The sequence below is a fragment of the Poeciliopsis prolifica genome, unplaced genomic scaffold, assembly GCF_027474105.1.
Source record: "Poeciliopsis prolifica strain line A6 unplaced genomic scaffold, Auburn_PproV2 SCAFFOLD034, whole genome shotgun sequence".
Taxonomy (NCBI): domain Eukaryota; kingdom Metazoa; phylum Chordata; class Actinopteri; order Cyprinodontiformes; family Poeciliidae; genus Poeciliopsis; species Poeciliopsis prolifica.
Genome location: NW_026562409.1, coordinates 104392 through 120000, shown reverse-complemented (window position 1 = coordinate 120000; position 15609 = coordinate 104392). Strand labels below are relative to the sequence as shown.

Here is a 15609-nt window from a genome sequence, read left to right as displayed (position 1 = left end):
AACTGGTTCTTCAGAGGTTCTGACCCGATTACTTCCACGTATTCACAGAACATTTTGTCACATTTTGGTCTAGTCCAAACTCAAGCTTCACAAATGATCCAAGATTCCCAAAATTATTGGTTGATTTCTTTTTTACATTTTAATAATCTGACAAGTGTGGTGTGCATTTATATCCAGACTGATTGACGCCGACGCCCTTAAATGAACCCAGCTCCAGTTAGTGCAGGGGTGTCACAGTCCAGGCCTGGAGGCCCACAGGTTTTAGATGAGCCTCAGGTACAAAATCCTGGAATGAAACGGCTTCATTTCCTCCTCCACTGAGGATCGGTTCTCCAGAACCTTAATGAGCTCATCGTTCTGTCATCTAAACGCTGCAGGGCAGCCAGTGGGCCTCCGGGACTGGAGTTTGACACCTGTGCATTAGTGTGTCATTTAAACTGAGATGTTCTGTTTCTGGTCTCAGAGGTTCTGCAGAGAACCCAGAACCTGCAGGTTCTGTTTAAAGCAGGTGAGGAATATCTCCAGAGACAGGTTGGACCAGCTGGACGTCCACGGTCTCTCTGGGTGACCTGTAGTCTCCAAACATCTACAGCAGCAGCTTCCTCAAGTATGATCCGCTCCGGGTTTTCCCTCCACCATCCAGCAAGGTGAGCTTAAAGAAAGAAGAGTTTATCTGGGAGGACAGCGTCTCCTGGCGTCCGTCCATCTGGGCGTCTCCTGGACGCTTCAGATGCTGTCGTAGTCCGAGTCCCTCCTCCTGGACTCGGCGAGCCACTCGGCAGCAAAGAAGGACACGGAGCCCAGGAAGCCGAAGACGACGAGGATGAGGAGCTGCCAGTGCAGCAGCAGGAAGTTGCTGTAGAAGAAGGCCACGGCGGCCATGATGGACTGCAAAGAGAAGGAGAAGAGTTAGCGGCGTTCCGGTTCCACCGAGTTGGAGGCCCGGGTCGGAACCAGAACCTGGATGAACTTGAAGACTGCGAAGGCGGGGGCGCTGTTGTCCCGGAACAGGAAGCCGATGATGCTGAGCAGCTGTGTGTTGAAGCAGCTGTCGCCAAGGCCCAACAGGAAGCTGCAGATCATAGCCAAGGGAACACTGCAAGAGAGAGAGAGAGAGAAAGAGAGAGAGGAAGAGAGAGAGAGAGAGAGACAGAGAGAGAGAGGAAGAGAGAGACAGAGAGAGAGACAGAGAGAGAGAGAGAGAGAGAGAGAGAGAGAGAGACAGAGAGAGAGAGACAGAGAGAGAGACAGAGAGAGAGAGAGAGAGAGAGAGAGAGAGAGAGACAGAGAGAGAGAGAAACTTTTACATTTGTCCAGAAAGTTTTTACTGGTTTCTCAAAAGCCAAACTGTTCCAGTATGTTGAGTTGTAAAGGAAGTCGGCTGTTTTACAGTAATATGGAGGCCCAACTCTGCTCCACATGACATCACATACTGGTTTAACAGGATCCCCAGTTGCATTTTGTTGACTTTATGCTCCAAACTGATCCAACCACCTACAAGTTAGGAATGCTTCAAACAAAACAACATGGTTCACGTGCATCAACAATTTTCTTAAGCTGATCAGGTGACCAGCAGAGTCCAACAAAATCCAACCGAGACCAAGCTATTTGCTGAACTTTCTCAAAATGTGTTGGATGCTTTGCTTCCTTTCAGTAGCTGGATAGTGAAAGCATAGAGTGATTCTGACCAGCAGGGGGCAGCGCTTCCTACCTGGGCGCGATGAAGGCCTCCAGATCCGTGCCGCCCTCCGGCGCCAGCGGAGCATCGCTGGCGATGTTCAAGAAAATCAGGAAAAATGCCACAAAGTGCGTTATGAGTCCCAGCAGAACCACCGGGTTCCGCCCAAACCGGTTTTTCTTGTTCAGCATCCCAAAGACGCCCCCTCCTGGAGGGAAAGGGAAACAGCTGGGTAAACAGCTCCGCTGCAGAGCCCAGATCGGACCGGACGCTCCAACCGGACCGGACCGGCTGCTTACCTATGATCTCTCCCAGACCGATGCAGATCCCAGAGATGCCGATCAGACTCTTGGCATCGGACCCGAACCGGGTCATGGCGCCGATGCAGGTTCCGTACACGCCACTGTAGAAGGTCAGCTCCAGTCCTGAGAGGGAACAGAACCAGAACTTGTTTCGGCCCAATCATTAATCTGAGAGAACCAGAACCTCACTGAGCTGCAGGGTTGATGGACTTTTAGAATCTTGAAACTAAACTTGGTTTCAGGTGGTTCCAACTGGGTCGGTTAAAAGTCTCAGAACCGGTCCTACAGCAGAACCCACCTGTGTATCCGATGGAGGCGCTCAGCAGCAGCATCTCCTTGGTGACGGAGATCTTGCAGGCCTGGACTGTAGACAGAGAGCAAAGGTCAGGAGGAAGAGGAGGGAGAGGAGGATGATGAAGAGTGTGTTGATGGTACCAAAAGCATCCAGAGCCTGAGTGCAGAGATCTTTTCTGGATGAACTGCAGACACAGAAAACACGAGACTCAATTCCTCAAAACATGAAGTATTGTGAGCCTGGTGGGGGCAAATACAGCCTGGCGGGAAACCAGGCTGAATTTGCCCCCTGACAGGGTTCATTTCAGAAAGTCTTCAACGTCAAAGAGGAAACTGGTTCCTACCATCCAGGGGGGTGAATACTTTTTACAGTCCACTGAGAACCTCACCTGTCTGTGGACCAGAACCTCACCTGTCTGTGGACCAGAACCTCACCTGTCTGTGGACCAGAACCTCACCTGTCTGTGGACCAGAACCTCACCTGTCTGTGGACCAGAACCTCACCTGTCTGTGGACCCATCTCCGGACTCAGACTGTAGTAGAGACTCTGTCGCCTCAGAACCGGAGGAAGACTCCGGGTCGGGTTTTCTGATCAGGAAGAAGAGGAAGCAGCCGACCAAACTGATGACGGTGAGAGAGATGAAGACGGTCCGACGGTCCTTGTCTGAAAGACACGGAGTGAGTCGGAGTGAGTCGGCGGCAGTCGGGCGCCGCCTGCTGCCGCCTCCTACCTGTGATGTGGACGTGGCCGTGCCAGGCGCAGTAGATGTAGAGGTTCCCGAAGAACAAGCTGCAACCAGAGGAGATCAGATCAGAGACCTTTGCACCAAAATGGCTGCAGCTGGAAACTAAACTGGTAACAGACTAATTACAACAATAGAAATAAAAATCTCATCTATGGCAAAAATAGAAGCGCGAATATCAGCAGTAGTGATGGGTCCGGCAACACCGATGCGTCAAGCCCTCAGACAAACCCGCATCGGAGCGCGTTGCTTTCAGGAAGTCACTTGACCGATACAGGAAGTGTCTGGAAATGACACAGAGGCGCCAAACTGTGTTTATAAGGAAGCAAATCTTTAACAGGATGCATTTGCCAAAAGGATTCTTGATCTTTTACAGCGTCAATATGGAGCCTGAAGCCAAACGAAAGGTTTGGTCGTTTGGGGCCATTTTGATCCACATCAGAAAATAAGCTCTTGGTTTTCACTTGGTTGTTGTTTCATCCGGTTCTTTCCAGTTTCTACTGGATCTATCTGAATCCTAATTCATCTGAAATTGACTCTTAGTTTACATTCATATCATGTCCTGCAGGTTAAGTTTCATATGTTTGATTTAATAAATCCACCATCATAGAGCATCAGGATGAATCCCAGATACACCTGGATAAACTCAGGTATTCTACAAATTACTCTGTTGCTTTTTATGAATTTTTTCATATAAATGTGTTGTTTACTTCATTTCTTTTTCTACAACAGGACAAGTTGTGTCAAAAAAGCGTAACAGACAAATTTCAAAATGTTGGAAAAACTGTTTTTTTTCTGATGAAAATTTGTGAAGAAAAAATGTTTGGAATGACGATTCTCCACAAGCATCGTCATTGCAAATCGTTCACTTAAATTTTCACTTTATGGTCCATGTTCACATTATTTATTGACGGTTTCTAAGAATATCAGATATATTTTGAATTTAACTGAAGATATGAAATAATACTACAATGTACAATAAAATACAGTGACTTAAAACTTATTGTAGGAAGTTGGTCATCAAATCAGTTGTCAACTTTGTTGCCTGCAGGGATTTTTAATGTCCAGCAGGTGTCAGTATTCAGTGGCACAGTATGGACACAGAGCCATGGGTCGAAAAGCATAATCACTAATCATCACTAATCATCACTAATCATCACTAATCAGCAGGCAACAGGCTCAGAAAGAGACGATCAGCTGTAGGAGCCAAACGCTCAGGTAAATCTGCTGAATGATGACGGTTGATTTTATTGTCTGGATGCTAAATGTATGAAACTGAAGCGGCTTCCTCTGATTGGCCTGCAATCAGGAAGCTGACAATAAACCGAGAGTGACTGGAAAACTCGGCGAAAGGGCGACATCCAGGAGAGGAACTCTGAGACTAAAGCTCCAGTTGGAAAGATTCACACACTGAACCATCAACTCCCTGGGTCAGAACCAGGTCAGAACCGGGCCAGAGTAGAAATAGAAAGGGGTGTGAATACTTTCCTTCAGGGTTCTGGTAAAACCCTGTCTGTGGTTTCCTTGGTAACCAGAGCCTCACTAGCATCAGCCAGCTAAGCATCGGTTCTGGTTCTGCTGGACGACCCGGTTTACCTGAACTGGAGCAGCGACCAGAAAATGCCACTGTTCCTCCCAATGGATCGATCGGTGGAATTGATCGCCAAAACGTTTCCCTGAGCCGTCCACAAGACTGGAGAGAGAGAGACGGGTTAGAGGAAGAGGAGGAAGAGGAGGAAGAGGAGGAAGAGGAGGAAGAGGAGGAAGAGGAGGAAGAGCAGGAAGAGGAGGAAGAGGAGGAAGAGGAGGAAGAGCAGGAAGAGCAGGAAGAGGAGGAAGAGGAGGAAGAGGAGGAAGAGGAGGAAGAGCAGGAAGAGGAGGAAGAGGAGGAAGAGCAGGAAGAGGAGGAAGAGGAGGAAGAGGAGGAAGAGGAGGAAGAGGAGGAAGAGGAGGAAGAGGAGGAAGAGCAGGAAGAGCAGGAAGAGGAGGAGCATCAGCTGTACCTGCGGCGGCCACGCCCACCAGCACGGAGGCCGTGTAGAAGGTCCAGGTCAGCGGGTGGATGAACATGGCGATGTAGCCGCTGGAAACAGGAGACAGGTCAGAACAGGCTCAGAACCGGGTCAGAACCTTCAGCTGTGTGGCAGGAAGTGGTACCTGTACAAGATCCCGCTGAGGAACATGGAGACCTGCGGTCCGATGAGCGTCACCACGGAGGGCGCCATCAGGTTGGAGGCAGAGAAAACGCCATAAATGATCGCCATGCTGGGGAGGAGGACACCATCAGAACCAGAACCTGGACCGGGATCAGAACCGGGACCAGAATCTTACCTTGTATAGCCACTTCCATGAAACTCGGTGCTGTTGAAGCTCTTGATGACTGTTTGCTGCAAACACAAAGAGGAGGAGCTTCAGCTGCTGATCCAGAACCAGAACCAGAACCAGAATCGACCCACCTCAATGTTTCCACATGTCTGGAAGGCTGTAAACATGAACATGAAGCCGAAGCCAAGAATGACGATGTTCAGCAGCTTCTTCCCGTCTGGACCCATACTGGAGGATCGTCTAAGCCCAAATTAGGAAAACTTCCTGGAGAGGACAGGAAGTAGAGACAAACAAGCTGCATCAGAACCATCAGAACAGTGGCCTGGGTCGTTAATGGTGGGTTCAGAACTGGGCTGCAGCCTCACTGCTGTCACCTTATAAGCTAGCGATGGAAGTAGCATCAGGCTCTGCATGCCGTAAAAAAGCTCTAGTTTGATGCTTCTAGCTCCAGTTTTGATGCTGCTAGCTCCAGTTTTGATGCTTCTAGCTCCAGTTTTGATGCTTCTAGCTCCAGTTTTGATGCTGCTAGCTCCAGTTCTGGTGCTGTTAGCTCCAGTTTTGATGTTGCTAGCTCCAGTTTTGATGCTGTTAGCTCCAGTTTTGATGCTGTTAGCTCCAGTTTTGATGCTGCTAGCTCCAGTTTTGATGCTGCTAGCTCCAGTTTTGATGCTGCTAGCTCCAGTTTTGATGTTGCTAGCTCCAGTTTTGATGCTGTTAGCTCCAGTTTTGATGCTGCTAGCTCCAGTTTTGATGCTGCTAGCTCCAGTTTTGATGCTGCTAGCTCCAGTTTTGATGCTGCTAGCTCCAGTTTTGATGTTGCTAGCTCCAGTTTTGATGCTGTTAGCTCCAGTTTTGATGCTGTTAGCTCCAGTTTTGATGCTGCTAGCTCCAGTTTTGATGCTGCTAGCTCCAGTTTTGATGCTGCTAGCTCCAGTTTTGATGCTGCTAGCTCCAGTTTTGACGCTGCTAGGTAGTTTTGACGCTGCTCACTCCAGTTTTGACGCTGCTCGCTCCAGTTTTGACGCTGCTCGCTAGTTTTGACGCTGCTCACTCCAGTTTTGATGCTGCTAGCTCCAGTTTTTACGCTGTTAGCTGGAGTTTTGATGCTGCTAGCTCCAGTTTTGACGCTGTTAGCTCCAGTTTTGACGCTGCTCGCTCCAGTTTTGACGCTGCTCGCTCCAGTTTTGACGCTGCTCGCTCCAGTTTTGATGCTGTTAGCCCAAGTTCTGGTGCAGTTAGCTCCAGTTTTGACGCTGCTCGCTCCAGTTTTGACGCTGCTCGCTCCAGTTTTGATGCTGTTAGCTAGTTTTGATGCTGTTAGCTCCAGTTTTGATGCTGCTAGCTCCAGTTTTGATGCTGCTAGCTCCAGTTTTGATGCTGCTAGCTCCAGTTTTGACGCTGCTCACTCCAGTTTTGACGCTGCTCACTCCAGTTTTGACGCTGCTCGCTCCAGTTTTGATGCTGCTCGCTCCAGTTTTGACGCTGCTCGCTAGTTTTGACGCTGCTCACTCCAGTTTTGATGCTGCTAGCTCCAGTTTTTACGCTGTTAGCTGGAGTTTTGATGCTGCTAGCTCCAGTTTTTACGCTGTTAGCTGGAGTTTTGATGCTGCTAGCTCCAGTTTTGACGTTGCTCGCTCCAGTTTTGACGCTGCTCGCTCCAGTTTTGATGCTGTTAGCTAGTTTTGATGCTGTTAGCTCCAGTTTTGATGCTGCTAGCTAGTTTTGATGCTGTTAGCTCCAGTTTTGATGCTGCTAGCTCCAGTTTTGACGCTGCTAGCTCCAGTTTTGACGTTGCTCGCTCCAGTTTTGATGCTGTTAGCTAGTTTTGATGCTGTTAGCTCCAGTTTTGATGCTGCTAGCTCCAGTTTTGATGCTGCTAGCTAGTTTTGATGCTGTTAGCTCCAGTTTTGATGCTGCTAGCTAGTTTTGATGCTGTTAGCTCCAGTTTTGATGCTGCTAGCTCCAGTTTTGACGCTGCTAACTCCAGTTTTGATGCTGCTAGCTCCAGTTTTGATGCTGTTAGCTAGTTTTGATGCTGTTAGCTCCAGTTTTGATGCTGCTAGCTAGTTTTGATGCTGTTAGCTCCAGTTTTGATGCTGCTAGCTCCAGTTTTGATGCTGCTAGCTCCAGTTTTGATGCTGTTAGCTCCAGTTTTGATGCTGCTAGCTCCAGTTTTGATGCTGTTAGCTCCAGTTTTGATGCTGCTAGCTCCAGTTTTGACGCTGCTAGCTCCAGTTTTGACGCTGCTCGCTCCAGTTTTGATGCTGTTAGCTAGTTTTGATGCTGTTAGCTCCAGTTTTGATGCTGCTAGCTAGTTTTGATGCTGTTAGCTCCAGTTTTGATGCTGCTAGCTCCAGTTTTGATGCTGTTAGCTCCAGTTTTGATGCTGCTAGCTCCAGTATTGACACTTCTCGTTCCAGTTTTGATGCTGCTAGCTCCAGTATTGACACTTCTCGTTCCAGTTTTGATGCTGCTAGCTCCAGTTTTGACGCTGTTAGCTAGTTTTGATGCTGTTAGCTCCAGTTTTGATGCTGTTAGCTCCAGTTTTGATGCTGCTAGCTCCAGGTTTATGCTGCTAGTTCCAGTTTTGATGCTGTTCGCTCCAGTGTTGATGCTGTTAGCTGCAGCTTTAGATTGGCAGATTCTCACCTGAAGCAGCTTCTCCAGCAGAGAGCTGGTGGGCAGGAACTAGTTACATTTATACAAAAAAGTAGTTTTACTACAACGTAGTTTTACTTTTATTTAAAAAATATTATCTTGAAGTATCTACGATTACTGGATCCTCTGACCACTGACTAATTTCACTGAATGCAGAATAAACACGCTTTGACCATAAATGCACCGGATCTGATGGACACAGCTCTTATCATCTGGTCTAGTTAAAGCACAATTAAAGGGACAGACCAGCAGTTGGTCCCTGAACCCACACCTGACCGAACTGGACCGACATAGATCCTGTCTGTCTGGGGAGATATTCATAAATGTTTTTATCCATGTTAGAGTCATAGAGGTCCAAACCCCCCGGAACAGCAGAAGGTTCGGCTAAGATGACCCAGATAGGAAACCTCTGCAGCTTCAGATGTTTCTCTGTCATAGTTTTAATAATCAGAAAAACGGCTCTCTGTCATAATTAAGGCGGATGTGGCTCCCAGTCAGGTGATCAAAAGATACAATAATAAGCAGCAAGAAATGACTCACCGCCCGAACCAGAACCAGAACCAGAACCAGAACCAGGCTCGGCTCGCTTGTTGAACCCAGCAGCTTCTCACTGGGTCTCCAGCTTCTTGCCTCCTTCTGCGGGTAGTTCGAGGAGAAATGGAGATATTCTCAGGTGGGAACCGGACCGACCGGGAGTCACATGACCAGTCAGCTGACCAACACGCAGCAGGAGAAGCTCACGATGCTAGCGCTGCTAACCGCTGCTAACCGCTGCTCGGCGCTGCTAAACGCCTAGCAGCGGTTAGCAGCTAAAGCTGCTAACCGCTTCCGGCCGAACCAACAGGAACCCAGTTTACCAGTTTAAATTCACCACCAGGTGGAGACGTTTCAATACATATCTCTATATATAAATATGTGTGCGTTTGTGTATATATATATATATATATATATATATATATATATATATATATATATATATATATATATATATATATATATATATATATATATATAAGCTGACTGGATAGCTCAATACATAAGGCATCGGTATATCACCCGAGAGGGCAGGGTTCGAATCCAGTCTGGGTCCTTAGGCAAGACCCTTCAAGCTACTGCCTACCTCATACCATGAGAGATACTAAGTTGCATAACATGCCGGCTCAGACGTCGCCCGGCCAAACAAGGTCTGCGTCAGGTGTTGGGGAACCAGAGCACCTTGATGACAAATGGGCTACTGGAACAAGACGGAAATGGGCGAGAGATGAAAATGTGGATCTGTTGGAATGCTACTACTCAAGTAACCCTAGTGAGAGAGGTTACATGCAAAGACTGGGGAAGGAATGGTTACTTCGACATCCCCAGTCAACACTAAGCGCTAAACAACTAGTAGCTCAGTGTTCCAACATCCGCAAACGGCAACTGCTATCACAACTTGAGATTGACGAGATACAACACAAATGCTACGGCAAAAGGGAGGAACCCGGATGTCAGGACTGTGGGGACTTAACTACAAGTCCCCACCCAGTGAGGGGATACACGGCCCCAATGAGCGAAACAGAGCTGAACGAGACAGCTGCTGACCTGAGAGAGAGAATCATGACCCGAATGACAACCAGGCCTCCCCGGCGCCAATTACAACGGCTGAGTGAAGTACCATCTGAAAGTCTCATTGAGAATGTGAATGCAGCATTGAGAACGATCCCTACCAACACCATAACAGAAACCAATGAGCTGATCTACAACTCAGCATCAGTGATCCTTGAGATACTTGGCTATAAGAGCAACCATGAGACCCAATACCCACCATGGAAAAGACGGTTAGAGGCTAAAATCAAGGTAACAAGGAGGGAAGTGAGCCAACTGTCAGAGCTCCACAAGGGTGCAATGAAAAGACCAGTACCCAGAAAGTACAGGCAGATGCCCATACCTGAAGCACTCGAGACTGCCAAACAGAGGCTCCAAGCCTTGTCCAGCCGCCTAAAGAGATACACAAGGGAGAATGAATCCAGAAGGATTAACCGGCTCTTCTCCACTCAACCAGCTAAGGTGTACTCTCAATGGCAGGGTAACAATAACAACAGAGCAGACCCACCAAGGCTGGAGACGGAACAATACTGGAAAGGCATATGGGAAAGGGAGGCGTCCCACAACAGCAATGCACAGTGGCTGATCTCTCTACGAGAGGACCACAGCAACCTCCCTGAGCAAGCCCCGGTAACCATCACTGTGACAGATGTCCAAGAAAGAGTCTCAGGTATGAAAAACTGGACAGCACCAGGGCCTGACATGATCCATGCCTACTGGCTAAAGAAACTCACTGCTCTCCATGAGCGACTGGCAGCCCAAATGAACCAGCTGCTACAAAGTGGGACTCACCCTGAATGGTTAACTGAAGGGCGGACAATCCTAATCCAGAAGGATCCATCAAAGGGTCCAGTCCCACCCAACTACCGACCAATAACCTGCCTCTCCACAACCTGGAAGCTCATGTCAGGCATCATAGCGGCCAAGATAAGCAAACACATGGATAAACACATGAGCACGGCACAGAAGGGTATCGGTGTAAATAGCAGAGGAGCCAAACACCAACTCCTCGTAGACCGCACAGACTGCAAAACCCGACACACCAACCTGTGCATGGCTTGGATTGATTACAAGAAAGCCTATGACTCAATGCCGCATACTTGGATCATTGAATGCTTAGAGATGTATAACATCAACAGGACTCTGAGAGCCTTCATTGCAAACTCAATGAGGCTGTGGAAAACCACCCTTGAAGCCAACTGCAAACCACTTGCACAAGTGTCCATCAAATGTGGCATATACCAAGGAGATGCTCTGTCCCCGCTACTGTTCTGCATAGGCCTGAACCCCCTCAGCCAAGTTATCAACAAGACTGGCTACGGATACAGACTCAAAAATGGGGCCAATATCAGTCACCTACTCTACATGGATGACATCAAGCTGTACGCCAAGTGTGAGCGAGACATCGACTCACTGATCCACACCACCAGGATCTACAGCACTGACATTGGGATGTCATTCGGACTAGAGAAATGTGGTCGGCTGGTCACAAAGAGGGGGAAGGTCATCCACACAGAAGGGGTCTCACTCCCAGAAGGAACAATAGCAGACATAGAGGACAGTTACAAGTACCTAGGTATACCACAAGCAAATGGCAACCTCGATGAGGTCACAAGGAAAGGAGCCACAGCTAAATACCTCCAACGAATAAGGCAAGTCCTGAGAAGCCAGCTCAATGGCAAGAACAAAATCCGTGCGATAAACAGCTATGCCTTGCCAGTAATCAGATACCCTGCTGGAATAATTAGCTGGCCAAAGGAGGAGATAAAAGCCACAGATATTAAGACTAGAAAGCTACTAACCATGCATGGAGGGTTCCATCCCAAATCCAGCACCCTGAGACTGTACACGAGCCGCAAGGACGGAGGCAGAGGACTAGTGAGTGTGAGAACCACTGTCCAGGACGAAACAACTAAGATCCATAAATACATTAGGGACAAAGCCTCAACAGACAATGTGCTCAGTGAATGTCTCAGACAACAGGGAACGGAGGTTGAGGTGCCAGAGATACCATCATGGGAGGACAAGCCCCTACATGGGATGTACCACCAGCAAATAACCCAAGTGGCTGATATCAGTAAATCCTACCAATGGCTGGAAAAAGCTGGACTCAAGGACAGCACAGAGGCCCTCATCCTGGCCGCCCAGGAACAGGCTCTAAACACCAGAGCAATAGAGGCCCAGATCTACCACACCAGACAAGACCCAAGGTGTAGGTTGTGCAAGGAGGCCCCTGAGACAGTCCAGCACATCACAGCAGGGTGCAAGATACTGGCAGGGAAAGCGTACATGGAGCGACATAACCAAGTGGCAGGCATAGTGTACAGAAACATCTGTGCAGAATATGGACTGGAAACCCCAAGATCAAAGTGGGAAACACCCCCAAAGGTGGTGGAGAACGCCAGAGCTAAGATCCTGTGGGACTTCCAGATCCAGACAGACAAAATGGTAATGGCGAACCAACCAGACATTGTCGTATGGATAAAACATCAGAGGAAAGCCGTTGTGGTAGATGTAGCAATACCAAGTGATTGCAACATCAGGAAAAAGGAGCACGAGAAAACTAGGAGAAGGGCCTCAGGGAGGAACTGGAGAGGCCTGGAGGTGAGACCACGTGGTGCCTGTGGTCATCGGCCCTCGGGGCAGTAACCCCCAAACTGGAGCAGTGGCTACAACAGATCCCAGGAACAACATCAGACATCTCAGTCCAGAAATGTGCAGTCCTTGGCACAGCCAAGATACTGCGCAGAACCCTCAAGCTCCCAGGCCTCTGGTAGAGGACCCGAGCTCAGAGGATAAGAACCACCCGCGGTGGGTGAGAAGGGAATTTATATATATATATATAATATATATATATATATATATATATATTTTTTTTTTTTTTTAGTTTTTAAAATCTGTGTATATATTTAGCGTCTGTGACAGACTGGCCACCTTCTTCCGCTTTTTTGAGCTGTGTGTGGGGGAGACGCCCGACGCTATTGGACGGAGGTTGAGAGCGAAGACAGGAAAGTTTGGATTTGAGTTTTTGACGGATAAATGGGACTTAAATTAAAGTATGGATGATTTGGGGAAAACTGGGAAATAATGTGGACTGTAGTGAAGAGGAAGGGATGGATGATCAAAATGAAGGGAAAGAGTGGAGAAGGTGGAGAAGGGTGGAAAAAACACGAGCTGCTGAAAGGAAGAGGAAAAAGCGAAATGAGGAAAGTACGGAAGACACTGAGAGTGAAGGATCTGAGGAAAAAGTAGAAGAATCAAAAAGCCCAAATATGAACATTATTATAAGATTTGATGAAGAAGAACGGGTTAAGAAGATGGATCCACTGAAATTAACAAAAGCACTTAAAGCGCATATTGGAGATATTAAACATGCTAAAGTTTTGAGAGACGGAAAATCTGTTGGGTGTATTGGGAAGATCAGGTGGTAAAAGCGAGAAATTATGTAAAGTAAAAGTTAGAACAGTCGTTAGAGTGGGTGAAAAAAGAAACATTGGAAGTAAAGGAGTTATCACTGGAGTGCCTTCAGTAAATATGAAATTGGTTGGACATTTAAAGAAGAAATAGGGAAGTAAAAGGAGCACAAAGAATGACAAAAGGTCCAGAGAAAGATGAAACAGAAACTGTCCTAGTGGAGTTTGAAACGAAAGAGGTACTAAAGGAGGTTTTCTTTGGTTTGATAAGATTTAGTGTCAGGGAGTTTGTGCCTAAACCAGTAGATGTTTCAATTGTCAAGAGTTTGGACATGTTGCAAAAATGTGTAAAGGAAAAAGGAGATGTGCCCGATGTTCGGAGATCATGAATATGGAAAATGTGGAGTTGGAGTAAAGCCAAAGTGCTGTAGTTGTGGAGGAGAACATAGTGTTGCTTTTTGGGGATGTGAAGTGATGAAACAGCAAGTAGTGATACAGAAAACAAAGATTGTGCAGAAAGTAACATATGCAGAAGCATGTAAAATGGTTGGGAAAGAGGAACAAAATGGGAAATCTTTGACAGGGGAAAAATCTATATCCAAAAGGTTATGGAAAGGGTTGATAGGAGAATAGAGGAGGAGAAAAAGAAAATGGTGACGTTTATTGCAGGAGTGATAAATGCAACCTCAGATGTGAGATCAAAGACAGAAAGGATTCAGATTATTGTTAAGGCGGCATGCCATACTTTAGGGTTGAGAAATATTAGATGGGAAGATATAAGGAGAACTATGTAGTCAAACGAGTCAAGAAGGATAATTTTAATCTTACAATGGAATGCAAGGAGTCTATTGTCAAACGGTCAAGATTTTAAACAGTTTATTTATGAGCAGAAAGTTAAACCTGATATAATTTGTACACAGGAAACGTGGCTGAAGCCTTTTTGGATTTCAGAGTGAATGGATATATTGTAGTAAGGTATGATGGGGGAGGGTGTCTTTCTCTGATTAAGGAAGGTATTCCTTATAAAATAGTTTGAAAAGAAAGGGGAATTGGAGTATGTAGAAATTGAAATATGGATAGAAAAGAAGGTAATTTCGATTATAAATTTTTATAATCCCTGTAAAAAGCTTGAAATAAGTAAACTTGATGAGATGGGTATGAAAGGAAATATTATTTGGTGTGGAGATTTTAATGCTCATCACTCCTTATGGCAGTGCTTCTAAATTATTTTCCGTTACGCCCCCCTAGCAAGAAGAAAACTATTCGCGCCCCCCACTCCCCACCGTGACTATCCATCTCTGCATAACATTTTTTCCTTATTAACATTTTTTTCGCTGAAAAACTCTAGCGGCTTATCTGCGTGATTGGGATGTAACGTATTTAAGTGACGCGCTAATTTATTTGGCTTCATGCTGTCCGCTGCGAGCATTTTAGACACAGCAAACACAGCGGTCTTTCCTCTTCTCCAACTGTAGTCACAGTGAAGCCAAGCGCTAAATACGCTTCGTCGTATTTCCTCTTCTTAGCTTTCGGTTGACTTTCTGTTGTCTCATTATCTTTGTCTCTCTCCGCTTTTCTTTTCATCCCTGTGAAAAACTTTTTCATGTTGGGGGTTGTTGAATAACGGAGGCCAGAGACAGAACGCAGTCGGAGCTTTTTGTTGACGTAACACTGCTAACCAAGGCAAACCTGTTGTCTTGTAAGTCGTAAAATGTTGCACTGTCGCAAACGTGACAGAAGTAACAATGAGAGCGCCACTGCCGCCTACTGTGCGCAATTACACTTTATACTAGTTCGGCCAAAAAAAAAGCCTGTTCCCCAGGATCACACGCCCCCCCAGGTATCGCATCGCGCCCCCCAAAGGGGCCCGCCCCACTATTTGAGAAGCACTGCCTTATGGGGAAGTACAAAAGTTGATTATAATGGTAAGGTTTTAGAGGAATTTCTAGATAGTAATAATCTTGTATGTTTGAATAATGGCGAAAAGACAGAATTGATATTAATTCAGGTAAGGAATCTGTAGTGGATTTAACATTTGTTTCCAGTTGTTTAGCTCCATTATGTGATTGGCAAGTTAAAAATAAATCCTTTGGTAGTGACCATTACATTATAGTCAGCAAAATAAGGATGGGTCAGGTGCAGAATCTTGAAATGTTAGGAGGGAAGTGGATATTTAGGAAAGCAAATTGGGAAAAATTTAATAACTTATGTGAAAGTAAGATATCAAATATAAAAAATGATTTGAGTATAGAAAATATGAGTCGTGAGATTAGTCAGGGTATATTAGAAGCTGCTGAAAGGTCTATTCCAAAAACATCAGGGAAGAATAGGAGGAAATTAGTTCAATGGTGGAGTGAAGAGTGTAGAACAGTGGTTAAAGAAATAAAGCATTTAAACTGGTTAAAAAGTCTCATAATTTTCAACATTTGATTGAATATAAAAAATCACAGGCTAAAGTAAGGAAAACAATAAGAACAGCAAAAGGGTATATTGGAGAAATTTTTGTGACAAAATTGGTAATAGTACAAAGATTGGGGAAGTTTGGGGAATGATCAAAAAATGGGGGGAGATAGAAGAGAATGGAGTTATCCAATATTAAATAGAAACAATAT

General features: G+C 46.2%; 1 protein-coding gene across 1 annotated transcript in view; it reads right to left on the bottom strand.

Moving 5' to 3' along the window:
- Window positions 1-8822, bottom strand: part of mfsd11 (major facilitator superfamily domain containing 11) — a 9749-nt gene extending 927 nt beyond the window's left edge. The window contains exons 1-14 of the mRNA XM_055052033.1: window positions 8541-8822; window positions 5474-5606; window positions 5349-5404; window positions 5175-5282; window positions 5021-5100; window positions 4614-4710; window positions 3006-3064; window positions 2779-2938; window positions 2416-2459; window positions 2279-2344; window positions 1978-2103; window positions 1712-1886; window positions 961-1096; window positions 1-888 (exon numbers count right to left, since the gene is read on the bottom strand). The exon at window positions 1-888 is cut by the window's left edge and continues 927 nt beyond it. Of these exons, the coding sequence (XP_054908008.1) occupies window positions 727-888; window positions 961-1096; window positions 1712-1886; window positions 1978-2103; window positions 2279-2344; window positions 2416-2459; window positions 2779-2938; window positions 3006-3064; window positions 4614-4710; window positions 5021-5100; window positions 5175-5282; window positions 5349-5404; window positions 5474-5569 (1365 nt within the window). The 5' untranslated portion in view covers window positions 5570-5606; window positions 8541-8822 and the 3' untranslated portion in view covers window positions 1-726. The remainder of the gene's footprint in view (window positions 889-960; window positions 1097-1711; window positions 1887-1977; window positions 2104-2278; window positions 2345-2415; window positions 2460-2778; window positions 2939-3005; window positions 3065-4613; window positions 4711-5020; window positions 5101-5174; window positions 5283-5348; window positions 5405-5473; window positions 5607-8540) is intronic.
- Between the last annotated feature and the right edge of the window lie 6787 nt (window positions 8823-15609).